This window comes from Mustelus asterias, chromosome 2 (assembly GCF_964213995.1).
Source record: "Mustelus asterias chromosome 2, sMusAst1.hap1.1, whole genome shotgun sequence".
Lineage (NCBI taxonomy): Eukaryota > Metazoa > Chordata > Chondrichthyes > Carcharhiniformes > Triakidae > Mustelus > Mustelus asterias.
The window spans coordinates 71560264-71573592 of NC_135802.1; the positions used below are offsets into that span (position 1 = coordinate 71560264).

The 13329-nt window shown below is 40.3% G+C and overlaps 1 protein-coding gene across 2 annotated transcripts in view; it reads right to left on the reverse strand.

Moving 5' to 3' along the window:
- LOC144503475 (poly(rC)-binding protein 3) overlaps positions 1–13329 on the reverse strand; it is a 55296-nt gene that overhangs the window by 16094 nt on the left and 25873 nt on the right. For both annotated transcript variants that reach the window (XM_078227818.1, XM_078227826.1), the window contains exons 8-10: positions 12662–12703; positions 12127–12202; positions 11106–11161 (exon numbers count right to left, since the gene is read on the reverse strand). In XM_078227818.1, coding sequence (XP_078083944.1) covers positions 11106–11161; positions 12127–12202; positions 12662–12703 — 174 coding nt within the window. The remainder of the gene's footprint in view (positions 1–11105; positions 11162–12126; positions 12203–12661; positions 12704–13329) is intronic.

A 13329-nucleotide genomic window follows, 5' to 3' on the forward strand; every position in this document is an offset into this window, starting at 1 on the left:
CACGATGTTGTGCCGAGCTTTATCTGAAACCAAGATCAAGCTATCCCACTCCCTATCATCCTGGTGTGCTCCATGTGCCTATCCAATAACCGCTTAAATGTTCCTGAAGTGTCTGACTCCACTATCACTGCAGGCAGTCCATTCCACACCCCAACCACTCTCTGCGTAAAGAACCTACCTCTGATATCCTTCCTGTATCTCCCACCACGAACCCTATAGTTATGCCTCCTTGTAATAGCTCCATCCACCCGAGGAAATAGTCTTTGAACGTTCACTCTATCTATCCCCTTCATCATTTTATGGTGATCTTACCAGAATTTGCTAAAGTGTCAGTTCTGGTGAGAAAACTGGTGTGAAATTCTCCAGCTCCACTGGCTTGTTTTCTCACCAGATCTTGATATTTGAACATCTGAAAAAGAGAATGGGTGGAGTTTGCGCCACCACTCTGGCAGGGCGACGACTCTTAGAGTCAGGAATCAGCTCCACAGAAATCGGGGCACCATTTTTAAAGGATGCCCCATCACAAATAAGAATAAATCCTCCTCCCACCACAGAGATATCTGGGGAACCCCCCCCCCCACATCATCCCTGACATCCCCTTCTCCTCAATGTCTGCTCTCCCCCACCACAAGTAGTAGAGTTCCTGCTCATGAGGCTACCCCCACCTGGCAGTGCCAACCTGGTAATGCCAACTAGGCAGTGCTAACCTGTGGCAAGGGCCAGTACCAGGAGTATTGCCCGGGCATTGCCTGGCCATGTCCCTCTTCCCCGGGGGCTATACTGATCTTTGAGGCTCAAGAGGGATCCCCTCGACAGATTTACATTTGGCCAAACCTGTTGTAAAGCTCGTCGACATGACGTGATGTCGGCCAGACATATATAAATATTGAGTTTGGGGGAGGGGGGGGGGGGGGTGATAATTTGGCGAGGGGGTGGATATTAAAATTTATTATAATCAGGTACACGTCCATTATGGGTGTGAACCTGGTTACATTGCCGGCGAGGGGTGGGGAAATCAGAAACTGGGACCTTGCCAGCAAGATTTGCGATGTTCGGTTTTCGCTGGATTTTGCACCTGCCGCCCCCACCAGCAATCCCACACATGGACAGTGAGGCTTAAGATCCCATCCAGCATGTTTGAGCAAATGCCTGGGCTACCTAAGGAGTTCCAAGATCATGGACGTTTAATGCCTCAAGAGCAGTTGCAAGCCACTCCACCTTCTAACAGTAGTTCAGAGCATGTGCTGCTGAAGTGCTATCCTCAGCCTGGGAAGTCTGTTCTGATTATGTAAATTACCTCATCCATTCAAGGAACTGAGGGGCCTGTGCACTTGTGAAATAGGCTCCGCATTTACTAGTTCTTCATGTTGAACCACTACATTTTACTGTGATATTTTACACTATTTCTTGTATGACTGATTAGAATTTCTAACTGTAACATTTTAAGTTTAATATATTTTGAATAAGATGACAAAACTTTCTTCAATTTGCTTTGTGAAACACCTTGAGGTGTTTTTGAGGACTATGACATATATCAATAATTAAACTCGTTTATTTTTTCATCATTTGGCCAAAGTTCCAAGAGCAGCACCTGAGCAAGGTAAAAATCACGAACCATTGGATGTTGTTCCTTTGTTTAAGTAAGGAAGCAGGGATAATCCAGTGAGCCTGACATCAGTGGTGGGGAAGCTTTTGGAGAAGATACTGAGGGACAGGATATATGCACGCTTAGAAGAAAATGGACTATTGACAGACAGCATGGTTTTGTTCAGGGAACGTCATGTCTCACCAACTTGATTGAGTTTTTTGAAGAGGTGACAAAGAAAATTGATGGGGGGAGGACTGTGGATGTAGTTGAAATGGACTTTAGTAAGATGTTTGACAAGGTCCCACATGGCGAACTGATATAAAAACTAAAATCACATGGGATTCGGGGTGGGCTGGCTAGATGGATACAGAACTGGCTTGGTTATAGAAGACAGAGTAGCGGTGGAAGGGTGTTTTTCAGAATGAAGATCTGTAGCTAGTGGTGTTCCGCAATGCTGGGACCTCTGTTGTTTGTAGCATATATAAAATGATCTGGAGGAAAATTTAAGTGGTCTGATTTATAAGTTTGCGGATGACATGAAGATTGGTGGAGTTGCTGATAGTGCCGAGGGTTGTCAGAGGATACAACAGGATATAGATAGATTGGAGACTTGGGCACAGAAATGGCAGATGGGGTTTAATCCAGACAAATGCAAAATTATGCATTTTGCCAGATCAAATTTAGATGTGAATTATACTGTAAATGGCAGAACCATTAGGAACATTAACATACAGAAGGATCTGGACGTAAATTGAAATTGAAAAAACAGTTCCCTAAAAGTGGCAACACAGGTGGTCAAGGTGATTAAGAAGGCTATTGGCATGCTTGCCATATGGGCAACATGATGGCACAGTGGTTAGCACTGCTGCCTCACAGCACCAGAGATCCGGGTTCAATTCCGGCCTCAAGTCACTGTCTGTGTGGAGTTTGCACATTCTCTCCATGACTGCGTGGGTTTCCTCCGGGTGTTCCAAAGATGAGTGGCCAGGCTAAATTTCCCCTTAATATCAGGGACCTGTTCCTATCCTGTACTTGTCTTTATTCTCTGTCCTCTATCACTGGATACATAAACAGTATGATCAAGCAACTCCAGAGCAGCCAAGTATCCTCTTCCACTGAAATCAATGGAGCCATTATGGGACACCTTTGTGTCATCATTATGGTAAAATAGACAAATTGGAGCCTTAAATGGAAGTCTCAATTAGCTGAAACAAAAAAACCTCAAAAGATGATGATATCTTCTAAAAGGCAGACTTTTCGTTGAAACATAAGAGGCAATACTTTACACAGAAAGGCTCCCAACCCTAGTTTCTCTTTTAGTTTATCACTCGCTGCTCTTTTGTACTTTTCTTATCCTCCCTGCACACAGCCCCCCCACCCCCTCATACACTACTCACTGCTTCAATTCCAAATGAACAGTCAACATGTCCTTATTAAATATTGCTGTTTTGAAGTAGTGACCTGCTTTGGCTCTGACACATTTGCATGTCTTCCTGTTGGGAAACATACACTATTTGCTCACTGCTGTCAATATGAGTGAAAAACAGAAATTTTCCATTGGCAGAACTATAGGCACAAACTATATTGTAAGAGCCAACGCTTGTACCACTGGATTAGTTAATTAAACTTATTGCGTATCTGTAATTAAAAGTAAAATTTCTATTTAATTAAATAACAATTTAGCAGTTAGGTATGATAGACATAATTAGTATGATAGATACTATTTGAATCATGAAAACTTGGCAGACTTAAGTGGACAACTTTATTGTTAAACTAAATTTTCACCCTTCACATTCGATATGTAATTCAATGATGTAAGCCGAGTGCATTGAGTTCCTAAAATTTTACTCTTCTACGACTTTTTGCATACTTTAAACCTATTTTGGAACGTGGATAAAAAGTTTAATGAATCTATGAGTCATTCTTACAAGTCAGGACTCTGATGCGAATGATGTGACAGTCATTAATACCCTACAGCAACAGGACAGAATTCTTTACTTTATAAATGAGATATGATTAGCTGCTGGCAAGCTCTAACAGTCGTTTAAAAGGTCACTACTGAGTGTGTATATAGGGCCTAATCCCTATTGTACTGGCATCATTAGTGAATGCTGTAATCCACTGAGTTGTAATTTTTTAACAAATATATCAGTACAAGTTTTTGTCTTCACAGTCTGTGTGGGGGCTAATTAGTCAGAGCGGATCAGCAGCCCTTTATAAAACCCATCAATATTTATTCCACGGATTTCAATGGAATAAAAGTTATTCACATTCCATAAAGGGCGAGTGATCCATTTTTCCAAATTACCATTTAGGTGACGAAGATGAAAATCTACTCCTTCAATTTATTTTAAAGCGTTTTGTCAATGTATAGTATGAAAAATCCTGTTTTTTTTCCTGCCTTCGCGAGCTCAGTGCCCTGTTCAGACCAGGGATCCACATAATTTAAAAATAGTTCAGAAATTCCAGCCCTTTGGAGCAGTGATAGAATAGAATCATAGAATCCTTACAGTGCAGAAGGAGGCCATTTGGTCCATCGAGGGTGCACCGACAACCATCCCACCCAGGCCCTATCCCATTATCCCCATGCATTTTACCCCACTAATCCCCTGACACTAATGGCCAATTTAGCGTGACCAATCAACCTAACTCGCACATCTCTGGACTGTGGGAGGAAACTAGAGCATGCGGAGGAAACCCAGTAAGAATACAATAAGAGTTGTGGTCAGAAATTTGGGTTGCAACACTATTCCATTTAAATTCTCCTGAAAACTCAACTGGGATGGGGCGGTAAATAAAAAAGATACAGCTTCTACCCAAGGGCATTTCTGGAGGTGTTTCCTCCCTAATCTGAGAATTGCACCTGACATGACAATCTTTGGTCTAATGGTTCACATGTTCTTAACTTCCACAAAAAATACTATTGTAATTCCAAGTTTAAAAATCTGTCTGTATCTAAATAATGGGCTGAATTTTCATAGAAGTACTGTGGCAGATATGCTGGTAATTTTGTGCAACTGGTTGGTGTGTCAGTCAGCTGGCATGTTCCCACCTCTGGTGTATGTTGAGAGATGCAGCTTCTGGAGATTGATGGCTACCTGCCTTCCAGTGGTGGGTGGCCAATTAAAGTGCTTTTTGAGGGCATTCATTATACACCATGTGGAATTTTCCAGACAGAATATGGGCTCCCCATGGAGGCTGAAGCCTGTTGGACAGATGGAGCTGGCCTTCTGGCAGCAGGCCCACAAATCCTAATTTAATTTCCCCTCTCACCCCTGCAGTCTCAATTGCCTGCAGCTGCCGGTCATCCTATGGAGGGGTCTCCCCGCAACAATGCTGGCCTCACATTGTATTTTTATTGACAATTTTCAGAGGTGCCCTTGTGGTTCCCAACTACTTTAATACTGTCCACCTCTAATTTGAGCTCCGAGACTCAAAGCCTTAGCTCTGTTCTCTCTCCACAGATGCTGTCAGACCTGCTGAGATTTTCCAGCGTTTTCTGTTTTTGTTTCAGATTTCAGCATCCACTGTAATTTGCTTTTATCTAATCAGGGGGCCACTGATCCTCCACTGCTGGAGGATCTCCTGTTGGCCCTCCAGCCTTGGGAGCCTACCTGCCATCCTTAATTGGACAGCGGTCCCATGTTAATAGTATGTTAACTGTACTATTAAAGTTAAGGATGTACAAGTGGACAGCATTGGTTGATTAAGTACCTTGAGCACATACAAAGAGAAATTTTTGGGTTGCTGGGTGTTTGTTAAGGAGGAGACAGAGTGTTGTTGCACTCTGTAAATAAATTTAGTATTAAAAGAAAAGATTGGTGTATGGTTTTGTGACTTCATCATCTAACTGTCAAAGGTTTACCAATGTAGCACAGAATGGATGCCAAAGGTGAAGTAACTAAGATTTTTTTTCAGATCGGAGACTGTAACTTGAGTTAATTCTGTAAAGAATGGCTGAAAACTGCTAAGGTATGAATGCCCAGCAATGTTCTCCAAATCTGAACCTTATGACCAATGGAAAAATGATGTGGTCACATGAGCACAGGTTACATCCTTACAGAAGGAAAAACGTATAGCCTTGGCATTGTCACTTCCGAACAAAAGTAAAATCAGAAGCAAAGTATTTTGTGAGCTGGATGTTTATTAGTTGGATACTGATGAAGGGTTGGATCTTCTATTAAGCTTCATGCTCAAAATTTATGAGGAAGATGATCTTTTAGATGTCTACAAGACTTTGACAGATTTTGAAAGACTGATGGCCATTCCATAAAGGAATGGTCGGTCATCAGTCATGGACTGCAGAAAATATGGCGGAAATTTACTTTGGAGATTTGTTATTCATATTGCATTTAAAACGTTGGATATGCTAAGGTGTTACATATGGACAATCTTCTGGCCTAAATTGACATTCAGTTCTCAAAAACATTCATTTTTTGGATCAAATGTCTGCTGCTTTAAAAAAAATTCTGGGGAAACAGACATTCCCAGCAGCCTTGGTGGTGCAAATGGGACATTCCAAGACATCACAAAGGATTGAGGTTTCAATGATTGCAGTCTTCTGAGATCATTCAGAAACAGGGCACAGTTGACAGTTCAAGAGAAGAGTCACAGACAGAAAGAATGAGAGTGAAGGTGCTTTTATGGATGTCTCAACAGACAACAGGACTGGAGTAACAACAATAGATGAATGATCCAGGAATGCCCAGGGAACAGGAATGAGATAGAGAATCTGGTGAACTGGTGCGGCAATAATAATTTCTCCCTCAATGTCAACAAAACGAAGGAGATAGTTATTGACTCCAGGAAGCGTAAAGGAGAACAGGGTGGAAACGGCTGCTACGAGAGGACACAGGTTTAAGGTGCTGGGGGGTAGGTACAGGGGAAATGTTAGGGGGAAGTTTTTCACACAGAGGGTGGTGGGCGAGTGGAATCGGCTGCCGTCAGTGGTGGTGGAGGCAAACTCAATAGGGTCTTTTAAGAGACTCCTGGATGAGTACATGGGACTTAATAGGATGGAGGGTTATAGGTAGGCCTAAAAGGTAGGGATATGTTCGGCACAACTTGTGGGGCCGAAGGGCCTGTTTTGTGCTGTAGTTTTCTATGTTTCTAACATGCCCCTGTCTACATCAACAGGGATGAAGTAGAAGAAAGGGTCATGAGCTTCAAGTTTTTAGGTGTCCAGATCACCAACAACCTGTCCTGGTCCCCCCATGCCGACACCATAGTTAAGAAAGCCCACAAACGCCTCTACTTTCTCAGAAGACTAAGGAAATTTGACTTGTCAGGTACGACTCTCCAACTGGGCGGCACGGTAGCACAGTGGTTAGCACTGCTGCTTCACAGCTCCAGGGTCCCGGGTTCGATTCCCGGCTTGGGTCACTGTCTGTGTGGAGTTTGCACATTCTCCTCGTGTCTGCGTGGGTTTCCTCCGGGTGCTCCGGTTTCCTCCCACAGTCCAAAGATGTGCGGGTTAGGTTGATTGGCCAGGTTAAAAAAAAAATTGCCCCTTAGAGTCCTGGGATGCGTAGGTTAGAGGGATTAGCGGGTAAAATATGTGGGGGTAGGGCCTGGGTGGGATTGTGGTCGGTGCAGACTCGATGGGCCGAATGGCCTCCTTCTGCACTGTAGGGTTTCTATGATTTCTATGAACTTTTACAGATGCACCATAGAAAACATTCTTTCTGGTTGTATCACAACTTGGTATAGCTCCTGCTCTGCCCAAGACTGCAAGGAACTACAAAAGGTCGTGAATATAGCCCAATCCATCACGCAAACCAGCCTCCTAAGTGTAGACTCTGTCTACACTTCCTGCTGCCTCGGCAAAGCAGCCAGCATAATAAAGGACCCCATGCACCCCAGACATTCTCTCTTCCACCTTCTTCCGTCGGGAAAAAGATACAAAAGTCCGAGGTCTCGGACCAACCAACTCAAGAACAGCTTCTTCCCTGCTTCTGTCAGACTTTTGAACGGACTTACCTATCATTAAGTTGATCTTTCTCTACACCCTAGCTATGACTGTAACACTACATTCTGCACTCTCTCGTTTCCTTCTCTATGAACGGTATGTTTTGTCTGTATAGCGTGCAAGAAACAATACTTTTTGCTGTATGTTAATACATGTGACAATAATAAATCAAATCAAATAGTTAACAGGTGCTTCTGATGTGACCCAAACTATCATTATGTGATGAACTGTCCAAAGTGTAACAGCAGGGTTTTCAAAGCGACACATAGCACTGAGAAGTCAGAAATTAAAGATGATGATCAGTTTAAGGGAATTTTACCAGTTACAAGAAGTTTTAATCTAGAAATTAGTGTATTAGTTGCAGACTCATTTAATTGTGCCATGTTAGATGGGGTTTGCACCTGAACAATGTGTGGAACATAAATAAAAATAGAAAGTGCTGGGAAAATGCAGCAGATTTGGTAGCATTTGTGCAGAGAGAAACAGATTTAAAGTTTTGAGTCCAATATGACTTCAACTGGTCCAAAGAAGAGTCATTGTTTTTCTCTCTGCACAGATGTAAGCGCAGAGTTTTTCCAGCATTTTCAATTTTTATTTCAGGTTTCCAGCATCGGCAGTATTTTGCTTTTATTTTAAAGTCTGGAACAGTTTGGTTAAAATGCTATTTAGATTCACTCAGTACTAAGAATCAAAGTAAGGTGGCATGGTGGTTAGCACTGCTGCCTCACAGTGCCAGGGACCTGGGTTCAATTCCAGCCTTGGGAGACTGTGTGGAGTTTGCACGTTCTACCTATGTGTCAGCATGGGTTTCCTCCAAAGATGTGCAGGTTAGATGGACTGGCCATTGAAAATGCGCTGAGTTATTGGGATAGGACTCAGAGTCGGTGCAGACCTGATGGGATGAATTGCCTCCTCTGCACTGTAGGGATTCTATGATTCTATGAAGATGAGGGAGAATGAAAGTTCTACTTGCTTCAGGTGCAGGATAACAACACATGGAGGTGACTCCCACTTCATTCGTACTAATTTAGCCTCTAGTGATATGGAAGGCTTGCTCTGCAGCAAGTGTATACTTGCAACCACAAAATGCTGATGATGGAGGGGGGGCGGTGGTGGTGGTGGTGAATGTTTACCTTAGTGGAAGAAATGCAAATCAAGAGAATTGCTTTATCTTGGATGGTGTTGAGCTTCTGAATATTATTGCAGCTGCATTTATCCAAGCAAGTGGAGAGTATTCAGTCACACTTCTGTCTTATGCCTTTTAATTGATGGGAGAGGCTTGGGAAAGCAGGGTGTGTGCCACACTGCAAAATATTCAGCCTCTGAGCTGCTCTCGTAGCTATGGCATTTATGTGACTCTTCTACTGCAGTTTCTGTTAATGATGATCCTGCCATATTGTAGGTAAACAACTCGGCGATGCTAATACTATTGAATCTCAATAGGTGATTAGGCTCTTTCTTGTTCAAAGTGGAGATGATAATTATCTGTTACTTGTATGGTGCCAATGTTACTTGCCACATATCAGTCTAACCTGGATGTGGTCCAGGTTTCATTGGATGCTCTTTCCCACTGAGGAATTGTGAGTGGAGCTGGACTCCGTGCTCAGCAGCAAACAGCCACAATTCTGACTTTATGGTGGAGGGAAGACCATTGATCAAACAATGGTTGTGCCTGGATTTTGAACTATTAAAAAATCTGTACAAGATGTTCAGAGCAAACCCTTTCAGTAATTATGCAATACATTGAGTTAAACAGTTGGCAATTAATAAATGTCCCTTGGTCTACTTTGCAATATTCAACATTTCTGAGAAAATACATTTTTTTGCCGATGAAATCCAATTAAACAATTTATTTGGTAGTATCTATTTTAAGCAGTTAATGCAGATATTAATAAATGTTAATGTTATATGTTAACGTTATAATGTTATTATAAGGTTAACGTATTTCCAATATAACATACATTGAATTCTTTCCAAGTTCAGTGCTGTAGGACAGTTTACTGACCCTTCAACCAGCTCAACGTTTCAGAATTTATGAAAATCTAACATTATGCTTCCTTGGAATGATGTATCACGAATGTTGTTTATATTTTAGTAGATGCTAAACGATGTATCAATTAGAATGAAACACTCTCAAATCCATTATTTTTGATATTTTTGTACCTCAAAACAAATCATATTGGAGATAACTTGTATTTTCTGGGCCATGATGATCACTGACTCATCGGAAATGAGACTTTATTCTAAGCAGTAACAATCTTAAAAGGAACAGTCTTGATTAACTGCATGGATGCAAAATCATTAATACTACACAAAATTGCAACAATCTGCCAATTAATGTTAAACAGAATTATTTCTCGTTTCTTGTTATTACTGCCATTTTCAATGTCAATGTTTCCACTCACCCACCTTGCAAAATGATTCCATAGACATTCGTATACTAATAGGCTGATAATAATGTATATTTATCATAGTTAGTGACAACCATTATGTATTTCTACTGAGTCTGACAGTAATATCAATAATAAAACTAGTGGCAGGATTTTACAGTCTCGCTCGAGCGAGACCGGAAAATCCCGCCCGAGGTCAACAGACATTTCCATTGTCTGCCCCTCGCCCTCTGATTCCATTGCAGGCGGGGCGGTAGAATTCCAATCAGTTCAAAAAATAATCATTGCAAAAAGTCATCATTTGGTGCAAATGATAAAATGAATTGCTGGGAGGTAGCTATAATTAGCTTCAGAAAACTTGAATTTGATTCACAAGCCATGCTTCCAGTTCATTTGAATCTGACTACACGTAATTGCATTTTAGCTTGTAAGCTTACTTCATAATTCTGAATTCTTCTCCAGCCCACAACCTTCCAAGATCTCTGTGCTCCTCTAATTCTGGCTTCTTGAACATCCTTGATTTGAATTTGTTTGCTGTCAGTGGTTTGCCTTCAGCTGCCAGGTCCTAAAGCTCTAAATTCCCTACAACTCTCCACTTCTCTTTCCTTTTTAAGACACTCTTTAAGTTATACCTCTAAGCAAACCTTTGGTGCCCTGATACATCTTAATGTGGCTTGGTGTCATAATTTGTTTTATAATGTTTCTGTGAAGTGTCTTGTGATGTTCTACTATATTAAAGATGGTATATCAATGCAAGTTGTTGTTATTAATCAAAATATAGATCTTCGATGACATCTAATGTAAACAGACTTGTCACAGTCAGAGTTCATTAAAGAATGCATACTTCTTTTTAGAATGTGTAGTTCTAACACAAGTTTAACACTAACCTATCAATGATTCATTGATAAGCTTTCCATAAATAATCATCCACTATGTGCATAATAATGAAAGTGATTTTAACATTAAATCATGATTAAGATAAAAGAGACCCCATGACCCCAACTCTATTATTATTTCAAACTTCACTTAAAATATAATTTCATCAGGTGATGTGTCTGGGGGAGCTCATTATTTATTGTGATTACACAAACTGTAGTGTTAGCATGATCAAGAGCGTGGCATGCAGATTGCTAGGAGTAGCTAACATAACATCACTTACATCATTTGGAATGGTGATCTCATGGGAACTGGTTTGACCAGTAGTATCCAGTCCTGCTGCAGGGGCAGAAATGGAAGTCTATTAGGATCAACGTCCTCATAGGCATTCAACAAACAAAGTTTCTTAAAAGATTTGAAGAATAGTAGCAAGAACAAGGAATAACTGACAGAGATTGAAGGAGACAGCCACACAGCATATAAAATATAAAATAGAACAAAGGTAAACTTAAAGAATGAGGAAAGTACAAACAAAAAGGAAGAACTTGAGATGTGAGGAGGAAAGGTTTTGATGTGTAGAAAATACAGGCACAAATATATAAGACGCTAAAGGAATTTTTCAGGCTAGAAGAGAAATGGAGAAATGTGGCAAGTTTTAGCAAACAAGAAAAGAAAAGTAGGTGAGGGGAAAAGAGTTTAAAGAAATGAAAAGGAAACATACACTGGTCAAGAGTGATGAGACAGACAATTTGTATTGGATAAGGAAGAGTAAAATAAAGGAAAGCTGTCTTTTAAAAGAAACACAAATTAAAAAGATCTCAAAAGTAAATTAAACATGATAGGAATTCAGGAAAGAGAAAGAATGATTTGCAGGTTTTAATTGTTTCTGTTTGTATACTACACAACTTTTCATGTAACATGCATCAGATGTATGTTAATGAGATTAACAAGGTTTTGATAATACAGAAATGCTTAAATATTGGGACAAAATGAAATTTAGGAAAGATGTTGAACAACAGGACATAATTGTACAATATTGGAATCACTAACAGAGACATAGTACATTTAAATGATGCTACAACATACTATTAATTTTTAAACAACAAATCTGTTAACAAGGGTACAAGACAACAACGAATAACTATTAATGACAACTTTTTACAAGGGTAATTATAAAATTAGTCACAGTTAAACGTGACAACAGGAAACTTGGTCATTGACCACATTTAATTAAGTGATATAATGACCATGGGAGATAAAGGTGCTTTGAGAAAGGACATCCCCAGGGAGTCATGGGTACGTACCAGGGAAACCAGGGGTGGTCTGCCCAAGGGGAGTAAAAGGGGTATGCTGCATAGCCAACTGGTGAAGCTTGGTCAACTGCAGGGCAGGATGGGAAATTAGAGCTAACCAATCAAATGGAATTATATCAGAATACAGAAACCATCTTTCTTTAAAAAACAGGATTAATTAATTAACTTAAAGACATTTTTAAAATCAATCATTTATGCTACAATTGAGAAATAAATGTGTTAAGATTAATGACATTTCAACTGTTAAACATATAATAACTATTGTTAATGTTAAACTACTAATTACATTTAAATTATTAACACATTTTAAGCTATTAACGCAAAGCTAACAATTTGTATCTGGGCCAATGTACTTTCTAGCAAATATAAATCACAAAACAAATTCCAAATAATTCACATTAGCTATAATACTGTACTACACGCAGCAAAAACTACAGCAAACTCTCTTCCACTTAACACAACAGAAAGTAAATGTTGCCCAGAACAAATGAGAAAGAGGGCACTGATTGTAGTGCACAGGACTCACGTCAGGATGAGGAATTGCATACTGTCCCTGAACTGTGTATGCCTAAAACAAAAGGTTAAAAACATGCAATTACATTTATCTGTTTATTCTAAAATGCTAAATGAAACCACAACAAAACTGAATAAAATACTACAAAATCACATTCACTTACAATAGCCACATTTAAAATTAAAGCACTATGATTCATTTTTAAAGCACACAAAAAGCCTTAAAGGAATAGCTTGCCCTTTTAGGCCAGATTGGATTTTAGTCGGATTTCAAATATTTTTGCATGTAAATGTTCTTTTCTTCCCCTCCTGTACACTGACTAATATTGCAGTGGGATTTCACTGGGTCGACATTACTGAAATAGCTATTCATCACAGGCAAGTCTGAGTACTGGGTGGTTTTTCTGTGTGGGCAGCTCAGCCAAGACCACTCCTATCCTGCCCATGCAAGTCGGAATCACTGGATAATGATCCAAAGCAGGGACTCTTTTTTTTTTCCATCTCTAGCTAGGGATACGGTGTTCAAATGTTCCCCTCCTGCCACCACAGCTGAGGTTGCTTAAGTCTTCACAGATCAAGGATTGAGTGTGGAATCTTCCTGGTCAACATAATGCAGTGCCCTTTCATGAAAACAATTCTTAAAAATGAATCAGCATTGAGAAAACCTACATATTGCCTAAT